This window comes from Bos grunniens, chromosome 25 (assembly GCF_055505025.1).
Source record: "Bos grunniens cultivar Pamir isolate PY7600 chromosome 25, Bosgru_T2T1.0, whole genome shotgun sequence".
In the NCBI taxonomy this organism is placed as follows: Eukaryota; Metazoa; Chordata; class Mammalia; order Artiodactyla; family Bovidae; genus Bos; species Bos grunniens.
In genome coordinates, this window is record NC_141189.1 from 9178276 (window position 1) to 9198383 (window position 20108).

The 20108-nt window shown below is 59.5% G+C and overlaps 1 protein-coding gene across 5 annotated transcripts; it reads right to left on the minus strand.

The window, feature by feature from the left end:
• Positions 1-1561: 1561 nt before the first annotated feature.
• MLXIPL (MLX interacting protein like) lies at positions 1562-20057 on the minus strand. 5 transcript variants are annotated; one of them, XM_086374533.1, is made up of 17 exons: positions 19734-20057; positions 15899-16005; positions 11522-11604; positions 11266-11355; positions 10913-10957; positions 10152-10353; positions 9951-10031; positions 6946-7115; positions 4933-5473; positions 4663-4730; positions 4437-4584; positions 4158-4270; positions 3935-4054; positions 3652-3779; positions 3445-3568; positions 2623-2752; positions 1562-2337 (listed from the first exon to the last, which is right to left on the minus strand). In XM_086374533.1, exons 1-17 carry the CDS (start codon positions 20030-20032, stop codon positions 2219-2221), a joined length of 2568 nt encoding a protein of 855 aa, XP_086230659.1. In that variant the 5' UTR covers positions 20033-20057; the 3' UTR covers positions 1562-2218. The 5 variants fall into 5 exon arrangements, 4 of the variants coding, with proteins under 4 accessions (XP_086230659.1, XP_086230658.1, XP_086230657.1 ...); XM_086374532.1 differs by having other exon boundaries at positions 4437-4587; XR_015154426.1 differs by lacking the exon at positions 4437-4584.
• Positions 20058-20108: the final 51 nt, after the last annotated feature.

The window sequence follows — 20108 nt, forward strand, 5'->3', positions numbered from 1 at the left end:
GAGCTAGCAGGGAAGCTCTACCTGCACAGTAAAAAGTGGCTAAAAGTAAGACAGCCTGGGTGAGCAGCTCGCGAACTATGAGAACTTGGGCTAGCTAATTTCTCTACGCCTCAAATTTTCGGTTGTAAAGTGGGGACCATAGTAGATAGTAATCATTATGACAACTCTTCCATCAGATTTACGCCAGGGACTGTGGTAAGTATGTATATTTACTCTGCAGTCCTCACTGCAGGCATACTGAGGTAGGTGAGATGAGAATTAAATGAGCGCATATACATAAAGCGCTTAGAATCATGCTTGGAACTCGATGAACGGTGTAGCTAGCCCTGTTATTGTTATTATTATTCTACATAAATGTCAAAGCCCCCGGAAAACTGTCTCCTGTTTCTAGCCAGCAAACATCTCTGGATGGCCTGAGGACATGCGAGGATTCAGGCTTGAATGATAGTTCTCAGCAGAGAGCAGTACAGCTGTGAACATACTCCTCAGAGCCAAGGCCACTGTCTGGTCCATAGTGGGCCCTCAGGAAATTTTTTTTTTTTTTTTAATTTACTGGGCTGCAATGAGTCTTAGTTGTGGCATGCAGGATCTTTTAGTTCTGGCATGTGGGATCCAGCTCCCTGACCAGGGATTGAACCTGGGGCCCCTGCACTGGGAGCATCCAGTCTTAGCCACTGGACCACTAGGCAAGTACCAAAATACTTGTTAAATGGGTCAATGAAAGGAAACTCCCTGGTAGTCCAGGGGTTAGGACTCCATGCTTTCACTGCAGGGGGCGTGGCTTCAATCCCTGGTCGGGGGACTAAAAGACGGCTCAAGGTACGTGGCGTGGCTAAAAAAAAAAGGATCAATGAAAGGCTTGAAGTATTGGGGCCATTTACCCCAACTGCCCATCTGCAGCATCAGTTCCTGCTAAGACATCCAGACCCGGCGACCACCCACCCTCTGCTTGCATTATCTCACATGGTGGGGTGGTCACGACCCCCCAAGGCACCTTTCTCCTTCTGGACGGTTCCGACGGACGGCCCTGTCGCTTCCACCCCGTGGTCCCGGCCCTGCCCTCCTCTTGCGTGGCAGGTGCCGAGCCTCTCTGAACCTGCCCGGGACCACAGAGGGAGGATCTCCAGGCTAAGTGCTGAGTCACTCAGTCGTGTCTGACTCCGTGACCCTGTGGACTGTAGCCCGCCAGGCTCCTCTGTCCATGGGATTTCCCTGGCAAGAATACTGGAGTGGGTTGCTGTGCCCTCCTCCAGGGGAATCTTCCCGACCCAGGGATCGAACCCGAGTTTCTTAAGCCGCCTGCCTTGGCAGGAGGGTTCTTTACCACTAGTGCCACCTGGGAAGCGTCTCCCTACTGCCACCCTTTACTCCCTGCAGCCTATTCTCAACTCTCCACCAGAGGGATCCCATTAAGGTCCCTCTGATCTTGTCCCACCCTTCAAAGCCCTCCAGGGGCTTCCAGCTCAGAGGACAAGCCTAGGTCCCCTCGTGGCCAGCGAGGCCCTCTACAAGGCCACAACCATTCTCTCTCCATCCCAGAACGAGACACACTGACAGTCCCTGACACTTTCTGTTTTTATTGATCAAGAATTCTTTACAAAATACACATACACACACGTACACACACACACACACACACACACACAAACACACACACACACCAGATACCTGCCCTGGTTTGGTCACCCCCCTGCCCACTCTCTCCTGGGATCAGACTTTCCTGGCTTCATCCGGGGACATCACCCTGTGGCCTCTTCCCCTACCAGCGGAGGAGCACAGAGAAGGAACTTCCTTTGTTTCCCTGATTAGAAACACAGGCTGGGGCCCCACCTGTGGGGGAGCAGGTGGGAGTGACAAGGAAGCATCACCCCCTTCCCTCTTTCAAACTCCATGAGTTGCCAGGTTAGTCTCCCAAGCACCACAGCTGCTAAGGCTTTGAGATCCTCTTCCATTCGAAGCTTCCCCATCCCCATGTTGCAGACTGAAAACTGGAGGTCCAAAGAGGGAGGAAGAGCCCCTCTTACCCGCCCCTGCAACCCCCCACCCCCACCACCCACGCCCAGATCACAGCATTAGTTGCTATAGTAGAACAGGGACTGGAACACGGTTCTTCCCAGCTTCCGGGAGATGAGAAGGAACCCTGCTTGACAGCCAGGACTCGGGGCAGGAGGGAAAGTAGCCCCAGGGTAGCTGAGTGAGCAGCAGGGTCTGTCCAGCACTATAAAGATTTGCCAAGGGTGCCCTCTGTGACTGCCCGTGTGGCTTGCTCGGGTATACAGTCTGGATCCGTCAGGATGCTGGTGGATGTACTCAGCTGACGTAGGGAGTTCAGAACAGCTGGGAAAAGAGAGAGAGAGGGAGAGACACTTTCGGGGGTCAGGGGTCAATCTACACTTGGATGCTAAAGACAAAAGGATCAGGGGAGGAACTAGTTAGCAAGACTGTCAGTCAGCCCCTCCTAGGAGCTCTGTCTGCGGGTGTCCTAGTGGTCCACCCCGGAGCGTGGTGGGGGATGGACAAAAGTCTAGGCTATACTGAGGGCAGGCTGGACTGCGGTCTGAGCAGGGTGGGCCCCCCGCCCCCTGCTCTGAGGCTTGGACACTCTGCTGGGCAGGCACATACTTGGTCGGAGAGCAGGCAGGGAGCAATACTGGTCCAGCCAGGCCAGGGAGGTCTGGCGGAGGCTCTGCAGGCTTGCTGTAGACACCATCCCATTGAAGGACTCAAACAGGGGCCGGATGAGAATGCTGAACTGGAGCCAGGTCAAGGAGCAGGCCTGGCCTCTGGCTGGTACCCTCACCCACTTCACATGGAGCCCTGATCTCCAACCACTGTCCAGCCTTGAACCCCAAGGACCCCTACTGAAGCCGCCCTTCCGTCTGCCGAGGTCCTCCCGCAGCTCTCTGCTCCCTCCGCCAGCTCCCCCATGGCCTTCCCTGGGCTAGCCACCATCCGTGGGCTTCCTGCTCTGGCTCAGTCAAGGGCTTGACCAGGTAAGGGAGTGAGAGATTTGAAGTCTTCCTGAGGGTCCACCCCAGTCATCTAACTCAGAGTCTGGGCCTTCCCTGGTGGCTCAGATGGTAAAGAATGTGTCTGCCATACAGGAGACCTGGGTTCAAGCCCTGGGTGGGGAAGATCTCCTGGAGAAGGGAATGGCTACCCTCTTCAGTACTGGGTTCTCCCAAACTGCCCCTAGGACCTTCTGAGGGCAGGGCTGTGGTCCTCTCACCCAGTGGCTCCTCTTCAGTTTCCCTCCACTCCCAGCCCATCACCAGGCAATGCTGCTGGCCAAGGTGCCAGGGGGCTGGCAGGAGAGGGTAGAACTGGAGCCTCTTCCTCCAGGAGCAGCCCTGAGACCCTGCCTGGCCTGGGGAGCAGGGACTGCATCAGGTACAGCTTGATCTGGCTGCAGCACACACCGGACTGCTGGCCCAGTAAGGATACTACCCAGAACTTCCAGTTGTGCAGCGTGCGGGTCCGGACATAGTCATCGAACATGTCTCGCATTTGGTCGAACCGCTGGTGTGTGATGGGCACCCCGGTAGCAGGCAGCTGCTGCTGGCACAGGCTGGGGGCACGGGGTGGGTCAGGGCGGGGAGTCAGGCAGCAGGCCCCCTGCTGGCCCTGCACACCCTCCCTGCCCCCACCTACTTAATGGCGGCATTGAGCTCCTCGATCTGGTCCCGGAGCTGCTGGGCCTCCTCCTGCTTGGCCGCGCGCTCCTGCTGCAGCATGGCAATGTACTCAGCCGTCTTCTGCAGCGTGGTGGCCTTGCTCATCTACGGCGGCACCAACCAGGGTGGCCTTGGGTACTGGGGCCCCGGGGTGAGGCACTGGGCGGGGCGGAGGCCAGTGGGTGTGTGGAGGGCCTGGGGGTTTGGCCTTGGGTGGGTGGGTGGGGGTCCGCGTGCGGCTGGGGGGCCTGGGCACTCACCTTGAGGTTGGGCTGGGTGCTGAGTGTGCTCACCAGCCCGTGCAGCGTGTCAAAGCCCAGCTTGATGTTGAAACGCCTCTTCTGCTCCGCAGAGATGTGTGTGATGCGCCGGTTTTCTGTCTGGCGGTTGGGGGAGAGGCAAGAGAGCCGGCGTGAGCCTGGGAGGGAGCACGGGAGGGCCTGGGGTAGAGCAAACAGACCTTAGGGAAAGAACGGGTGCCACCTTGCTGTCTGGACGGCCCCGGCTCAGCATGGGTTGTGGGGGAGAGATACAGATGCTCAGGGCCCCCGGGCCCGGCAGTGAGGTCAGCTCCGCAGACAGCCGCCGCTCACCACCTGTGCCGGGGACAGATGGACTCACAGACAGACCCACACAGGGCAGAGAGTCCTGTGGCCCTGTCCCTCTTATCCTGGCCCCAGATGTCGTCCCCTACATCCCCCTTCCCCTCCTTCCATCCCGCAGACCGCCCCCCCACCACCAGCTCCTTCAACCCCTCTTTACCGCTGGGCGCTGGGGGCGAGAGCCGCTCCACTTTGGGGACAATCAGGGGCCTGGGAGGGGCCGGGGTGGCCGAGCCCGGAGGCAGTCGGGGTGGTGTGGGGGCCGGGGTCGGGGGAAAGAAGGTGCAGGGGAACTCGGGGAGAGTGTCCTGCTGAGGTGGAGAAGGGCAGAGAGTCGGGGTGAAGGCCTGGGGTGCAGCCCCACCTCCCAGTGCCCGCTGTCTTACCGGTGACCCTGGGGGCCGGAGGAGAGCGCTGGACACAAGCGGTGGCTCCAGGGCTTGCTCAGGCTTGGCTGTGCACAGACAGCATGCTGGGGGCCCCATCCATCATCTCCCAGGCCCCACCCCTCCCTTCCTAATAGCCCACACCCCTTTCGGGTTCAGGGTTAAGGACCCAGGACCTCTGGCTGAGCCAGCCCCTCACCCCCCACCCTCTAATCCCACAGGCTCTCGGTGTCCGCACTGGGTCCCCATCTCGCCGGTGGCCCCACTCACCGGCTGTCAGCAGCTGCGTGAGGCAGGGGTTGTTGCTCCCGGCAGTGGCAGTGGGGCTGGCAGTGGCAGGGGCCACGGCGGGGGCGCCGGGCTTCCGCCCTCTGGGGGACGGGGCAGGGGGCTTGCCTCTGGGCCGCGTGCCTTGGGGTACCGGGAAGTGAGGCCCAAATGGGGTCTCCGAATAGCCGGAGGGTAGCAGGTCTATGGGGAAGGGGGCGGGGCCTGGGCCAGGCTGCGGGGTGGGTGGGAAGGCCGTGGGAGCAGACAGCCCGGACACTCCCGGGGCAGGAGGGACGGCAGGGAAAGCGAACCTGGGCGAGAAGAGGGGCTCTTCTTGCAGCAGAGCAGGCGGCGGGGCCATGGGAGGGAAGGGGGGCGGGGGACAGGGCTCCAAGCCCAGCCCCTTCGCAGGGCTAGGGTACTGGAGGAGGGGTGGGGGTGCAGGAGTGGGTGGGAGCTTGGGCTTGGGGTCTTCAGGAAGGAGGAAATCAGAGTTCAGGTAGGTGCTGGAGTCCAGGGAGCCAGGGCAGCTGCTCCGAGCCTGGTTGGGGGACAAAGAGCAGGGGAGAGAGCTGGCCTTTTGGGGGGCCTCCCAGGAAGCCTCCTGCCTGGCTGAGCTCTGGATTGGGCACTGTGGGAGTTGAATAGTCCTTGGCCTCAGACACACACATCAGGGACATTACAATCTAATGAGGGGAAAGAGTAGGGCGCATTTATACACAAATTTAAGCACGAGAAAGAGCATCAATCTTTCTGCCTGCTCATTCATGCACTAAATTATTTATCAGTCCATCCACCAACCCATCCATCCATCCACCTATTTATTCTCTCATCTATGAGCTAGCTTGTCCACCTATATTTCCACCAGCCCTCCAGGTACTAACCCATTCACCAATCCATACAACCACCTATACTTCCCTCCATCTATCCACCAGCTACATATCCATCCACCAGCCCATTTATTGATCCACCATGTACCACGTGGTTGTCGCTCAGTCGTGTCCAACTCTTTGCAACCCCGTGGACAGTAAACCCACCAGGCTCCTCTGTCCACGGGATTCTCCAGGAAAGAATACTAGAGTGGGTGGCCATTCCCTCCTCCAGGGGATCTTCCCTTCCCAGGGAATGAAGCTGGGTCTCCTGCATTGCAGGTGGATTCTTTACCATCTGAACCGCCAGAGAAGCCCTTTATTGATCCACGAAACTACTTATTCATTTACAAATCCATCCACCAGCACATCCACCCAACCAACCACTCACCTAGCTATATATACACCAACTGTACAAGCATCTACCCCCATCTACAACCCAGCGATCTATTCTCCAACACACCCACCCATTCACAGACTCATCCATTCACCGACTTGTTCAATCACTGGGCAACCATCTTTGCCTGCTGTGAATGTGCTTATGAACGGTGCTCAGGACGGGAAGACGCAATGTAGCCAGTGTGAGGATGTGGTGAGTGAAGCAGAGCGCTTCCAGCAAGGAGCCCACCATCTAGTCCAGTAGACAGACCTCCAAACAACAAACCAGGACAGTGCCGGGAAAGTCTGATGATGGAGGAAAAAGGCAGCTACCCTAGCATTGGGGGGGGGGGGGCGGGGGGCAGCACCGGATTTGGGCCTGGAGGTCCTGAGCCAAACTGACAAGAGTCATAGCTTCCTAAAGGCATGTGCCCAGCTTCCGTCTCCATGAGTTCACGCTTCTCCTCATATCCGGCATACCGTCTACTGGTCTCTTCTGCTCAAACCTGACTCATTCACCAAGCCCAGGACTGCCCCCTCTTCTAGGAAGCCCTCCAACAAGCAGCCCAGCCCCATGCTCCTCTGTCCTCAGCCTCCCCCCCTTAACCATCTTGTCAGCCCTGCTTCACGAGGGTCTTTCCTCCCCAGCTGAACCATGCCTCCATTCTCTCTTGATGGACCAAGAACATACCCAGGAAGTACCCTGAAGGCCTCCTGGGCATGGGCAGGTGAGCTGGGCAGGGTGGGGTGAGGCGGGTGAGCTCACCTGCAGGCGGTTATGCCCTGAGAGGTGGGTCATGCCCGAGCAGGCAGGGGGCACCTCCGAGCCCAGGATCCCACTGCCGAGGACGGGGTCAGCCATGGGCCCGAAGCCGTGGGGCTCTGGGAAGTTTGACGGTGTAGGCGTCTGTGGGGGGCGGTAGTTGGTGAAGAAATCTGGAATTCAGACGCACAGGGTGGCAGCCGTCAGGGCTAAGGCCGTGGCTGGAAGCAGCGGGCTGGCCCTGTCCCCGGGCTGGGTTGGCGGTGGGGTGGGGGCTGGCAAGAGAAGGGGGCCTTCCAGGGGAGATTGTGAAACTGGGAGAGTTTCTGTCTCACTCAGGGGAAGCAGCGGCTGAGGCTTGAGTGGGATGGGCCTGAGTGGGAGACAGCTGGGGAAGGGCGTGGGGGTGTCAGCAGGACCCCAGGAAGCAGCCCTCCCACCGAGCCCCCAAACTGGTCCCCAAACTGAGGACCCCATTCCACACCCCCAGACCTGGGAGCCCCAGGCCTTGTCTGCGCCTGCTGGGGACACAGAAAGTGTATTGGGGGAAGAGGGGGTGATTACAGAGTGCCAGGGAGAGAGAGGGCGAGGTCCCAAGGGGAGGAGGTCTACGATGGGGAAGGGCATCATCAGGGTGTCAGGAGGTCACGGAGTGAGTCGGGGGAGAGAGAGGTCAGAAGGGCAGTGGGTCTGGGACAAGTTGGGTCTGTTGGAAGATCAGTGGGTAGGGCTCCAAGGGTGGAGGCCAGGAGTCGGGGGTGAGAGGCCTACAGGGGTCTGAGCAGGGTCAGAGGAGGGGCTCAGAGTGGGGGCAGGGGTGAGGGGGCGCCAGAAGGCCTGAAAGAGCTGGCGGGGTGGGGGAGAGGCAGATTGTTGGAGGTGGGGGTTGTGTAAGCCCCAGGCTATTCTGGTTTTGGGAAGCAGCTGTCCGCGGCCTAACCACATCCCGGGCCTGGTCGCCGCCTGCCCACCCGCTCCCTTCCGGGCACCTTTCTCTGACCCTGAGCAGCCTTCTGTCTGCACCAGCTCCCAAGGCCTCCTGGTCTGGTCAGAGGCGACCCCACTGGCCCCAGCCACCCCGGCCAAGACAGCCGGTCAGGCTTTCTCCCAGGGGCCCCTTGAAGGAAACCCAGGAGTGGGATAAGCCAGCATCAAGCTGCGAGCCCAATGGGGTCTTATTTGTGCGTCTTACTGGACGGTGGGGCCCAGGTGTTGCTGGGCGGCTGGTTCCGCCTGTGTCCGTCTCACGTAGCGTCTGCCTGTCTGCCTCCTGCCGTTGGTTGCTCTGTCTGAGCCTGTGTGTACCTGCCCTGGTGTGACTTGGCATGTACATGTCTGCCCCATGCTCGTGTCTGTGTTTGGCTGCGTGTCTTTCTCAGCCACGAGATCAGGATTCTCCAGCCTCCCTTCAGCAGAAAGACTAGGAGGTGGAGGGTGAACGCCCACAGACCCCGCACCCCCAGGCCCACGGGGACCACGGGGATGCTCAGGGTCTCAGAGCAGCTCCCCCTCACAGCTGCCACCCACTCCCCAGAATCAGGCGGGGCTTACAGACCAGCAAGCTTAGCCCGGCCCGAGTCACCAGGGTCCCCTGGGCATAGCCGGTCCCCACCCTACCTAGGTTGGCAGAAGTCACTTCCTAGCCCCAAGCCACCCAGGGAGCCCTCCCTGGCCTGTTCCCCTCCACTGACCTGCCATCCCCCAGCTGAGCGCCACCCCCCACACCCCCCACCAAGCCCCTTCCCTCCAGAGAGTTATGGCTCCCTTCCTGGGTTTCCTCTCAAGTGAGGAGCTCTTGGGGGTCAGAGCGGCAGCTCTGAAGGCCCTGGTGCTCTAGACGCTCCCTGTATGACCCAGGCCCCCTATGGCAGGTCACCCCAGCTAGACCCCACTCCCGCAGCCACCCTGCACTTCCTAATCCGACGCTCAGATTTTTGCCCAGAGCCCCGGGGTGGGGGCCGCTGGGCTCCTACCTGTGGCAGGAGTCTGTGGGCCCCGATGGGGCCACTGCCCTCCCAGGCGGGTCTGCTCCCAGGGCACTGCCATCAACACGGCTGCAGTCCCTGCAGTGCCCCCCCACCCCGCCCCCAGGCAGGGGTGGGGGTGGTTCCTCATTCCCTCGTCCCCGCCCCATGGGCCTCCACCTCTCAACTGACAGGCCGAGGACCCCGCCAGTCAGGAAAGAGTGGAGCGGTCACCAAAGCCAAGCCTTTATGCCAGGAACCCCTTTTGTGTCCCCAAGGCCTCGGCTGAAACAGGTTGGGCCCCAGAGTCCCCTAAGCGTGTGACCATTGGGAGCAGTCTCCAAGGCCGAAAGCTGAGTGAAGAAAGCAAAGTGGGAAGAAAGCTGCTGTGAAGACCAAGAGACATTTGTCCACGTGTGCTGTACAGGCGGGATGTCTCTGGAGGGACACGAGATACCAGTGCCCGGTGGCCCTGGGGCTCAGGAGAGGGAGGTAGGGCAAAGGGCTACTTTAAAGAATGCTTTATAAGATAAGATTCCTGGGATTAAAAAAAAAAAATTACATAGGAGGAGAGAAGTGGGTGAGCTCTAGATGAAAGAATGGCCAAGAGTTGATAAATGTTGATGTTGGTGAGGGTTCCATGGGGATTCTCTCTCCCTACCTGTGTGGATGCTTGAAATGTTCTTTAATAAATAGTTCTTAAAAATGAGTTATATAAATACGAATAAACAGGCTCAAACAAAGGAGAGGGATCAAAGCCCTTCTCTCCCTTGAGAGAGTCCATGCTTTCCTGTGAACTCCGCAGAGCTTGTGGCTTCAATGGACCTGATCCCCTGTCCCCCGCCAGGTACCCTGATCTCACAGGAGGCTACTCTGGCTGTATCCCAAGGCCCAGACAAAGGGAGACCAGGAAGATCCCTCAGAAATCACCCAGATCATCTACCCTTTCAGAGGGGCCTGGGACCAGCCTGAAGTCTCAGTCATACTGGGGCCTTCCTACCACTGATCTGTGGCCGCCCACCCAGGGGGCGGGGCCTGGCCCACCTGAGATCTCCATGAAGTCATCCAGGCTGGGCTGCAGCGGTGTCAGGTCTGGCTGGATCATGTCAGCATTGCCCACGTAGGCTGGAAGGGGGCAGGGGTGATGTCAGGAGCATTGGGCAGGGTGGAGGTACCCATGCCTGGTCATCTGCCCCTGGCTGCCTGGATCCCTTCAGGCCTCCCTTCCCTGGTGCAGGCCCTCACCATCCTCGGGGGGCAGCTGCAGGGGTGTGGGGGTGGGCTGCGTCATGGTGAAGAGTGTGTCAGAGATGTCAGACAGAAAGCAATTGAGATCCAGAAGCTGGCGCCCGCCGGGCTCCTCCTCTGGGCCCCCCAGCAGCACGGGTACCACGCTGGTGAAGAGCTGCTCGCACCATCGCTCTGGTGGCTGCCACCCCACTTCCGCCTGGGGAGACAGAGCCGTCAGCAGCCCCAGGAGACCCCACCACCACCACCCCATTCCTTACAGGCCTGGAGACCCAGGGCTCTCCTACTGCCCCTGGGTCTTCCGGGTCGCCCCCTGCCTGAGGGGAGGGGGTGATCAGCCATCTAGACAGGCTGCTCTACTCTCCTCTCCTCTCTCTGGTGGACTCAAATTTGCTGCCTGAAAGGCTAGGGTCACCGCACTGGCCTCTGACAACTCTCCCCAGGAGAAGACTGAGACGGGCTTGCCAAAAAGCTAAGGGTCCCCTCCTGCCTCCTGCATTTTCCCCTACCTGGGACCCCGGTTCTTACAGCCCTCTGTTCTCCCATGCCTCCCCACCACTTTGCTTAGTCAACCAGAAGTCTTGGGGTCTTCCCACTACTGCGCTCCAAGGCTGCCCTCCCACGGGAAGAAGAGGTCGATTCACCAACCACAGGACAGCAGCGACGCCCACTCCCCTGCCCTCCCTCCCGCATCCCACTGCCACTGCCTAGCCCACCCAAGGGCAACCGTCCATCCTCTGGGTCCAGGGAGCACCCACCTGCTTTGGGGCAAGGAGATCCCCTTCCCGACTGGACTTACGGAGCTGCGGGAACACACAGAGGGGGACACTGAACCCTCTGCCCCCATCCATCCCTCCCGGCCAAGGCCTCCCCTACTCTCGGGCTCCCCCCCAGATACACCAGATCCCTCGCGGCCCCTCAGGAGCTCTTTGGCGGTAAGGAGGCTGCGAGGAGGTCCTGTGGCCACGCGGTGGCACTGTCGGCCTGGGTCTTAGTGGAGGGCCGGTGGGAGGTGGGTGGTGCAGGGTGTGTGGGAGGAGGGCGTTCCCCCAGGGCTCTTGCAAGCGACGCGGTGGCAAGGGAAAGGGTCTTCCCCGCCGCGCCCACTGACCCGCTTCTTGTAGTAGATGCGCCACTTGTGGTACTCGCGCATCACCACCTCGATGCGCCGCTTCCAGTAATTTCCCTCCAAGACGACGGCCTGGGGAGGGCCGGGAAGGGGCCTCAGTGCGGGGGTAGCACTGACCCCACCCTCACCCCAGTCTCCCTCTGGCCCAGTCCCCTCCCGCTCAGCACGAGGAGTGATGGGCAGGAGGGGGCCCGGTTTGGCAGGGCGGCAGGTGATTGGTCCAGTTGGTCTCGGCTACCTGCGGTTTCCGGTGCTCATCAGCCTCAGGCCCCTGCAGGGGGGTCACGAAGCCACACACGGGGCTCTTCCTCCGCTCCACATCTGAGAGAAGGGGGCCAGGTCAGGGGTGCCCAGCTCCCTCATCTGCCACACTATGAAATCCTGCCAGGCCTTCCATGCTCAGATTAAGTGCCACCTCCTCCAGGAAGGCTTCCAGGCTGCTCTGGCCCTCCCAGATCTCCCTTTTCTATGAGACCCTGTGACACAAACTTCCCACGCGCCATCTGCTCCTTTGGGAGCTTAGGAGGTGTGCAGGCAATGCTTGCTGAGTGGGAACTGTGGAGCCACAGGGAATGAATTGTCCAGAGAAGGTCTTGGTCAGGCTGGCTGGCTAAAGGTCCAGAGCCTTGGTCCCTGCCTCAAGGTGCCCATTCCCATCTCAGAGAACCATCCCTGCTCCACTTCAGGCCATCTGCCTGAGCCCTTTCTCCGCCTCCTCCTCTCCCATCCCTGTCTCCAGCCTTGATCTCTCCCCAAGCTCCTATTTGGCCAATAAACAAGTGCCAGGCTCTCCTTTACCTCTCAAACCTTCCCTTTGGCTTTCCTCCCAAACTCTGGAAGAGCTGTCACTCGCCACCTCCACTTCCACGCCTCCCAGTGGCATGGGCACTCCTATACCCCAGCATCTGTTCCCACACTCACCCCGCTGACCCTGCTCCTGAACTCAAGGCTCTGGCCCTCCCCAGCCCCATGCTCCTTGACCTTGGCTTCAGGGCAACCCCCTCCTCCTCCCCAGGCCCCAGGAGACTTCCCTCTGTTCTCCTGTCTCCCTGACCACTTTTCACTGGCCCTGCTGCCAGCCCCACCCCAACCTCTGACATCCTGCTCCTTTGCAGCTTCAGACTCATCTTCCAGCTGCCTGGGGGAACCTCCACTAGACTGTCTCAAAACATCCCTCTCAGATGTTTGGGGACTTCCCTGCCAAGCCAGAGCCTCCTCTGGACTGCCCACCTGGCCTCCCAGTGACCCAACCTCCCATCACCTCCCAGCGTCCCCATCTAATCCATGGACTGACCCTCTCAGCCTCAAGGATGTGTGACATTGCTTCCACCATCCCCTCCCCTCCATATGCTCTCTGTCACCCCCTGGTCTGGTGTCATTTCTCACCTAGGCCTCCCTGACTCCAGCCTCACCCTCTCCAGTTCACCCTCCTCTGTGGCCAGGTCAGTTCTTCCTACCTCACTGGCAGTACAGGCCTAAAAGCCTCCATGGTTCCCTGAACCTCCTAGATAAAGTCCACGCCCCCTAGCCTGACTCCCAAGCCCCTGTGACTGGCCCCGCTGCTTCTCCTGCCTTTCTATCTCCTTCACAGGCCCCACCTGGAAGCCAGACACCCACCCCACCCCCTGCCCCAGCAGCCCTGTGGTTTTATTCTATGCAGAATGCCTTTCCCTTCCCTCCTTTGCTTCATCTACCCACATCTATGCCCCCATCAGGACAGCTCAGGACACTCTCTCTTCTGGGAAGCCTTTCTTCATCTGAAACAACCCCTCGGTCCCACCTGCCTCACTCTCCGCCCTGCCTCGGCCATCTCTCTGCATGCTGGCCTCTCTGCTGGGAGTGAAAGCAGGGGCAGTGCCCTTTAGCCCCAAATCCTTGCATCTGGCACAGAACTTGGCAAACAGCAGGCCTTTAGAACCCTGGAACCCGCTCCCCCCCCCGACCCCACCCCATGATGAAGTGACTTTTCCTGGCAATCTTAACAAAGAGGACTTCTGGGGTGTCCGTGGGGCCCATCCTGCTTCAACCCACAGCCAGCTTCCTCTGACACAGAGGAGGGGGCGCCACCTGACCAGGGAATTTCTTGGGAACATCAGCATCATTTACAAAGTTCTGTCCTAAAGGACATTCTCCAAGACTATCCCTGTGGGAGTGGGGATGGGAGTTGTCCCAGTTGCTAAGCACGGCTTGAACAGAAAGCAAAGGGAGGGCCCTTGGTTGTGTGAACTCCCGGGGATGAGAGCAAGGAGGATCTCAGGGTCTCTGCTCCTGGCTTCATCGTTGAGGATATGAGCCAGGAAAGATCGGGCTTGTCCAGGGTCCAAAGAGAGTCAGTGCTGAGCAGGCCTTGTCAGGCTCTGCCCTCCCCAACCCGGTGACCCTGTGCTCTGGATGGAAGGGCAGGGATCGTGTGACTTCCTAGGGCTGGGGCATGCTTTACCTAACAATGGTAAATTCATCGGTTCGTGCGGCCTCCTAGCCCCTTGCACCTGTGCTGGGACAAGGGACCCATGGAGGAATCAGGGATGAACCTCCCAGCTTATGGGGAGAGACAAGGAAAGCACACACATCACAAGAGCTAAAGCAGGGTGGCAGGTCTGCCCAGGAGAGGCCCTGGGAGCTCAGAGGTAATACGACGATTTATGGAAAAAGGATTTTGTGGAAAAAGAAGGGAGCTCAGAGGCCCAGAGCCTGCCTAAAGGAGGCAGGTGTGAAGGGGAGGAGCCAGGCAGCCCCCCAGCAAACCCACTCCTCCACGTTTCCTGAAGCCCACTTTCAAACCTTCCGGGCTCAGGAAGGAGGAGTCCTGATACTGGGTTTCAGGCCTGCTGTGTGCTGTGGTTATTATCACAATAATAGTAATCAATCCCAGCATTCACCTGAAGGGAGCCCTTGTGTGTGTCAGGCCCTGTGAGGTGACACAGATCATCTGTCTTGCTGAAAACCCACAGCAAGCCCGAGCAAGAGGGTGTATTATGATTCCCACTGTACAGATGAGCAAGCTCCAGCTGGGGGAGGCGAGGGCCTTGCCCAAGGTCCCAGAGCTAGGACGTGCGAGAACTTGACTCAACTGCCCTGACTCGGAACTCGGGGTCCTTCCATCAGATTGTGCCATAGTCTGAGTGAGGACCCCTGGCTGGCGTCAGAAATTCCTTCTGCAGAGAGAGAAGGGTTTGCATCCCATCCTGCTTTGGAGGGAAAGCCTAGAGGGGGCAACCTCAGGATGGCATGGGGTGGTGAGGGAAGTTAGAGACTCCTTCTCCCCCTAGCCCACCAGCTTCCTGGTTTGGGCAGGGCCTGTCCTGAACATTCTCACTGGAAGCCAGTCAGCTGGGAGCAGTGGAAGGGGCATTGGGCTGAACTGGAGAGCCCTGAACTCACAGCCAGTCATAGCTCTGCTCCTTTTATGCTCCGTCACCCCGAACACGTCAGTATTCATGCCTGGAGAATCCCCATGGACAGAGGAGCCTGGTGGGCTACAGTCCATGGGGTGGCAAAGAGTCGGACACGACTGAGCAACTAAGCACCTACACCCTGAACAAGTCACTCGCCTTCTGGGCCTCACCTGCTCATCCATAAAATGGGGGTAATAATAACCTGTCTCCCAAGGTTGCTTGGAAGCCTTAAGTAAGATGATTTATGAACCTGCCAGGCACATAAGGCAAATAGAAACCAAAAAACAAAACAAAACAAAAAAAAAACCACTCCTTTTCTCTGCTTGAATGGAACCCAGTGGGGCCAGTACAGAGAATACATGGGTGAGCCCTTGTGGGCTGTGTGTTCCCAGCTCAGCACAGCCTTCGATCCTGCAGGAGGACCTTACTGAGCTGGACAAGGTCCAGCACGGGATTGACCGGCCTCTCAGCCTCTGCTGCCCTGCCATCGGGGATGGGTGAATTTTGCATCCCCAAATGAATGACCATGACCTCCTCAAGGGTACATCAGGTTCAACCATCATTTATTAAGCTCCAGCTTTGTGCCAGGCCTGTTCATACCTGTGACCCCCATGCCAGCCATGAAAGTTAGGACTCTTGGCCTCCTTTTATAGATGAGGAAATGGGTTCAGAGAGGTCAGACAACTTGCCTGCAGTCACACAGCCAGCAAGGGCCAGAGATTGGGTGGGAAACCAGCCCTGGGTGACTCTGAAACCAGAGTCCCTTCCACTCGACCACGTGGCCTCTCTGGGCTCCCTCCCCTCAAATCTCGATGGCAGAGGGGGCACCTAAGGACCTCACGGGATAGCTGGTGGAGACCCACCAGGATCTGAGTTTCCCCTTTGCGATTGGCCCAGATAGTGCTGAACGCTTCTTTCCACCCTGGCATTTGAGGTGCCTGACTACACTAATGGGGTGCAGAATGGGCTTTCAACTGTTCCCCCATCTCAGCCCACTTTAGGACTTCTAAGGGGTGACTCCTGCTGTGCCCAGCTTCACAGTGGGGAGCACCCTTCGGGACAGACATGTCCCCTGTGACCCTCTGAGTTTAGAAGCTGTCGAGGGGTACTGATGCTGGGGACCCCAGTCTCCCCCGAGGTGCTCTGCTGGAGCCGGTGTTGAGGGTGCCCAGGGCAGCCCCCGCGTCAGCCCTCCTGCCGGGCCCGTGGTGCCCACTCACACTGGATGTACCAGGCCCTCCAGATGGCGTTGTTGAGGCGGATCTTGTCCCGGCACAGCAGCTTGAGGCCTTTGAAATTCTTCCACTTGGGAGAAACCAGCTTGCCACTGTCAGAGGGAGAGGGCTGGGTCAGGGTGCAGGTGTGGAAAGTTGAAGGGGGTGGTGGGCTCCACTCTCTTCCTGGGCCCTGGGGCACTCATCTATGGTGGGCCATGTGAGGGACCACCCCCAAATCCTGCCCCTCACTCTTACCTGCCTGAAATGACTACCTTTAAAATATTATCCCAGGCCCCACTCCAGGCCTCTGTGATCCTCTGGCGAGACCTGCTGAGACCTGTTTCTGAGCTCAGTCCTTGGAATGACAACGTCTGTCCATTTCTTACTGAAGAAAACTGAGGGTCAGGAAGTAAAGGGGATGTGCCCAAGGACACGTGGTGGAATCTCACTCAGGCCCTGTGTTTTTTTTCTCCATCCATCTCACTGGCCCCCTGAGCCCCCGGGGGGTGGGTAGGGTTTGTCTGAGTACAGAGGGAACGGGTTCACCACAGGCGACCTCCAGGCAGCCAGCCACTGCCTTTTCGCTGCCTGTCTGGTGTCTGCCCAGCCCAAAACCCCCGCATGGCAACCTGGACTGAGCTGGAAGGTACTGTTTCCCAGAGTATGCGCAACATGACCGCCACCAGGGCCCAAAGGAAGGCAGCTAGGATGGTGGAGTGATGGGCCGGGGCTGAGACCGTGACCCTGACCCAGGTAGTCAATCAAATCCACAGGATGGACTGGGCTCCACCAGGTGAGGGGCTTGACTCTCAGGGTCCTGATGGTCGCAGGCCAAGTCTGCCACCCCCAAGGAGCAGGCCTAGGAGGTCAAGATGTTCAGGGTCTTAGGACCCCTGCTGGTCCCTCCCTCTTCCCTTTTCCCTCCTTCCTCATGGTTCACCAGCTAGGGTAATATATGAGTCCCCTCTGGCCCACCTTCTCTTGCTCACATGGAAGGCTGAGGCCCCAAGGCTTAGTCTTCCAGAAGACCGGGCCTGCCCTCTCTGGGGGCCTCTCTGGCAGGCTGGCTCCTACAGCCCCTTGAGTACCTGAGTCACTGGGTCCCCTCTGCTCTCTGGTCTCCCAGCTCCTGTGTTTGCTTTGGGGTGGGGTGGGGGGACCGCTACCCCAGGGCACAACAGGCCTCATTACCCAAATAGGGTACATGGCCCAAGCACCCAGCCCTCTGACTGCCCACCCCCATCCCTCCTAAGTTAGGTAAACACCATCTGTCCAGTAGGGAGACAGACAGAGGGGGCACTCTGATACCTCCTGGGCCAGCTTCTTTTGTGGCACCTGGGGGGGTATTCCTGAGTTTGTGGCCCCAGCCTGTATCCCAGCAACCTCCCAGCCCACTCTGATCACCCAGTGCCCGCCCCCATCCCCCACCTGCCTCCCTCCCTCTGCCACTTCCCCACTGAGGTTGTAGTGTCTGTGGCCAGGCAGGGCTCGGGGAGGTGAGACAGTGACATCCAAGCCCAGGAGGAAAGGATTTGGCTGGGAGGGGAGGAGAGGGGCCCAGCCTGGAGCAAAGAGCCTGTGGCCAGAGTTCAAAGGATTTTTTATGACCAATAGAAATTCTGGGAATTTAGGGAATGAGAAGACGAAAATGCAGAACTCCACCCCTCACCCCACGTGTGTACCTTGCAGAAATTCCTTTAGAGTTTTCCCTGATAACGTCCTGTTTGTTCTCACTCATCCCTGAGGCCATTCTTTCCTTAGCCAGCCAGCTCTGACCATGAACAGGTATTTTCTCAGAACTTTCAGAACTTGCCTCCCTGAGACTGCCACCCACAGAACCGTGCAACACGGGGCTCCTGCCCATGAGAGCGAGCCTCTCTCTGCCCACACGGCCCTGCTGAGGGTGAGAGCTGACCAGACGTCCTCAGGCTGTCCCTCGGGGTCAAACTGACCAGTTCCACCCAGCACCCCTGGCCCCCCCTGCCTTGCTGTCCCTCGCCATCTATTTTCTCTCTTGGGACACCCCAGCTTCGTCACTGCTCTCCCCTCCAAGGAACCCCTATAATTAGAAGTCTTTACGGGCTAAAAACACTGTCCATGTCTGACTCTCAGTTTTTCCCTCTGCCAAATGGGAGAATTCAAGAGTCCTCTGGTACTGAGCCACTCCCATCCCTACCCCTTAGGCCCCCACTCAGGGCCAGCCACAGAGATGGAATATTCTTGGTGTTTAGGGAGAAAGCCCAAATCTCCCTACCCCAGCTTCCCCTAACTAGGGTCACAACAGTGTCATCAGCCTCCTAGTGGGGGTGGTTCTGGGAGTGGACTCTGTCCCCTGCCTGGCCTTCTCCCCTGAATCTCCCCTTTGGGTTACCCATGGTCTGTGATGGTGGGGGGTGGGCCTGAGCCAGCCCAGGCAGAGCAGTGTGTGGTATAAAGCAAGAAGCATAAGTTGGGAATGGGTGGGAAAAGGGGACCCTGGAGGACCCTGGGAGCAGGTGCTCCCCCTGGCTGGACCCCACATCCGGTGTCCCGTGACCTTAGATGCCCTGTCCCCTGAAGTCCCGTGATGTCCGAGGAGGGGAGGGAGGAATGGGATGGGAATTTGAACTTTCCACACAGGTCTTGCTCTCTGGGCGATCAGATTGCAACATGACCTGGGCCCGAGGCCAGAGCGTGTGGGCCAAGGTTACAAAGCGTCCAGCCAATGGGGTCCAGGCTGGGCGCCGCAGCAGGGGGTGGGCAACACTCCCCCGTAATCCCCACCCCTGCTCCCCGGCTCCCAGTCAGTGCCGTCTCTAGCCAGCAGTTCTCAGAAGAGGAGGAGGCGCCGTAGAGGAAGAGGAATATTTGCACAGAGAAAAGATCAAGGCCGGCCGATCCCCCTTTCTCTCCTACGGGTTTTCGGTTGATAATTTATCCTGGTCCCTCCGCTCCGGGGAACTTTGCTCCGGGGCACCGAGCCAGGACCCTGGTTCGCGCCCTCCCTTGGGACACAGGCGTGGAACTGGGGCCGGGCGCGGCCGGCGTGCTCTGCGACGCGCCGAGCAGGGGTCCTAGGCAATATTAGGCGCAGAACCTCGCGCGGCGACTCGGGGAGGCGATCCCAGACACCCCCCTCCCAGACCCCGGTTCCCCGGGACCAGCCCTGCGCAGCCTGTATCACCCCATGCCGGACCCCGCTGGGAAACTGCGAGGGAGCGCCTCCTGGGTCCGCCCCAGGCACTCTCTTCCCGCCACCCTCGACCCAGGAGGTTAAGAACAGGTTAATTGTCCCGCAGTCGAGGGGTGCAGGGTGGACGTGAGACTGGGTTTCAATCGACGTTGGCTATGAACTGGGACAACCAAGGCGCGAGGAGTATCGCGCGGGTGCAAGAAGAGTCGGCCAGGGCAGGGGCTTCTGTATTGGGAGCAGAAGGCTGCAGGTGGTCGGGTGGAGTGACCCCCGGGGTGAACGGTGGGCATGTTAGGACCGCCTAGGGTCCTGGGAGTGCGAGGGATGCCCTGTTGGCATTCTTTGGGGGCGGAGGGGTCAGGACTAGGAGAGAGGGGCCGGAGCGGGGCCTCCGGAGGTCGAGGCGGAGGGCAGGAGGTCCCTGCCCTACGGAGGGAGTCTTGGTGGAGAGAAATGGGAACCCGGGAGGGATGCAAGTCGGGGGGCCAAGTGGAAAGGGCGGGATCAGAGACACTCCGGGGTGGAGGAGAAGAAGGGATCCAGGATGTGGCCCGAGTCTCTGAGAACAGCCGGACCAAGGCTTGGGGCCGAGTGGGTTGGCCGGGAGCCCCAGAGCGAGGTCCCGCCGTGGAGGGCCGAGGCTGTCGGCCCCGGAGCCGCCCTCACCTGTAGGCCAGGCTCATGCACTCGAACAGGCGGGTGAGTGTGGGGTCGATGCTGCGCGGCCCGAAGTCGGCGTGCCCCAGGGACCCTTCCTGGTCGCGCCGCCGGGTCAGTGAGTCGCTGTGCGGCGACGACACCATGAAGTGACCGCTGTGGATGACCTGCGAGCGAAGCAGCCCACCCGCGCTGCGCCGGGTATTCGGGTCCTCCGAGTCTGTGTCTGAGTCCGAATCCGGGCTGGGGACGACCCGCGGGCCTTGCAAGCCCGCGACCAGACCCGCCAGCGCCCCGGCCATGGTCATCGCCGCCGCCGCCTAGCCTGGGCTCGGGTCAGCAGCAGGCTCAACCCGTGTGGCCAGACCGGCTCATTAGCATATG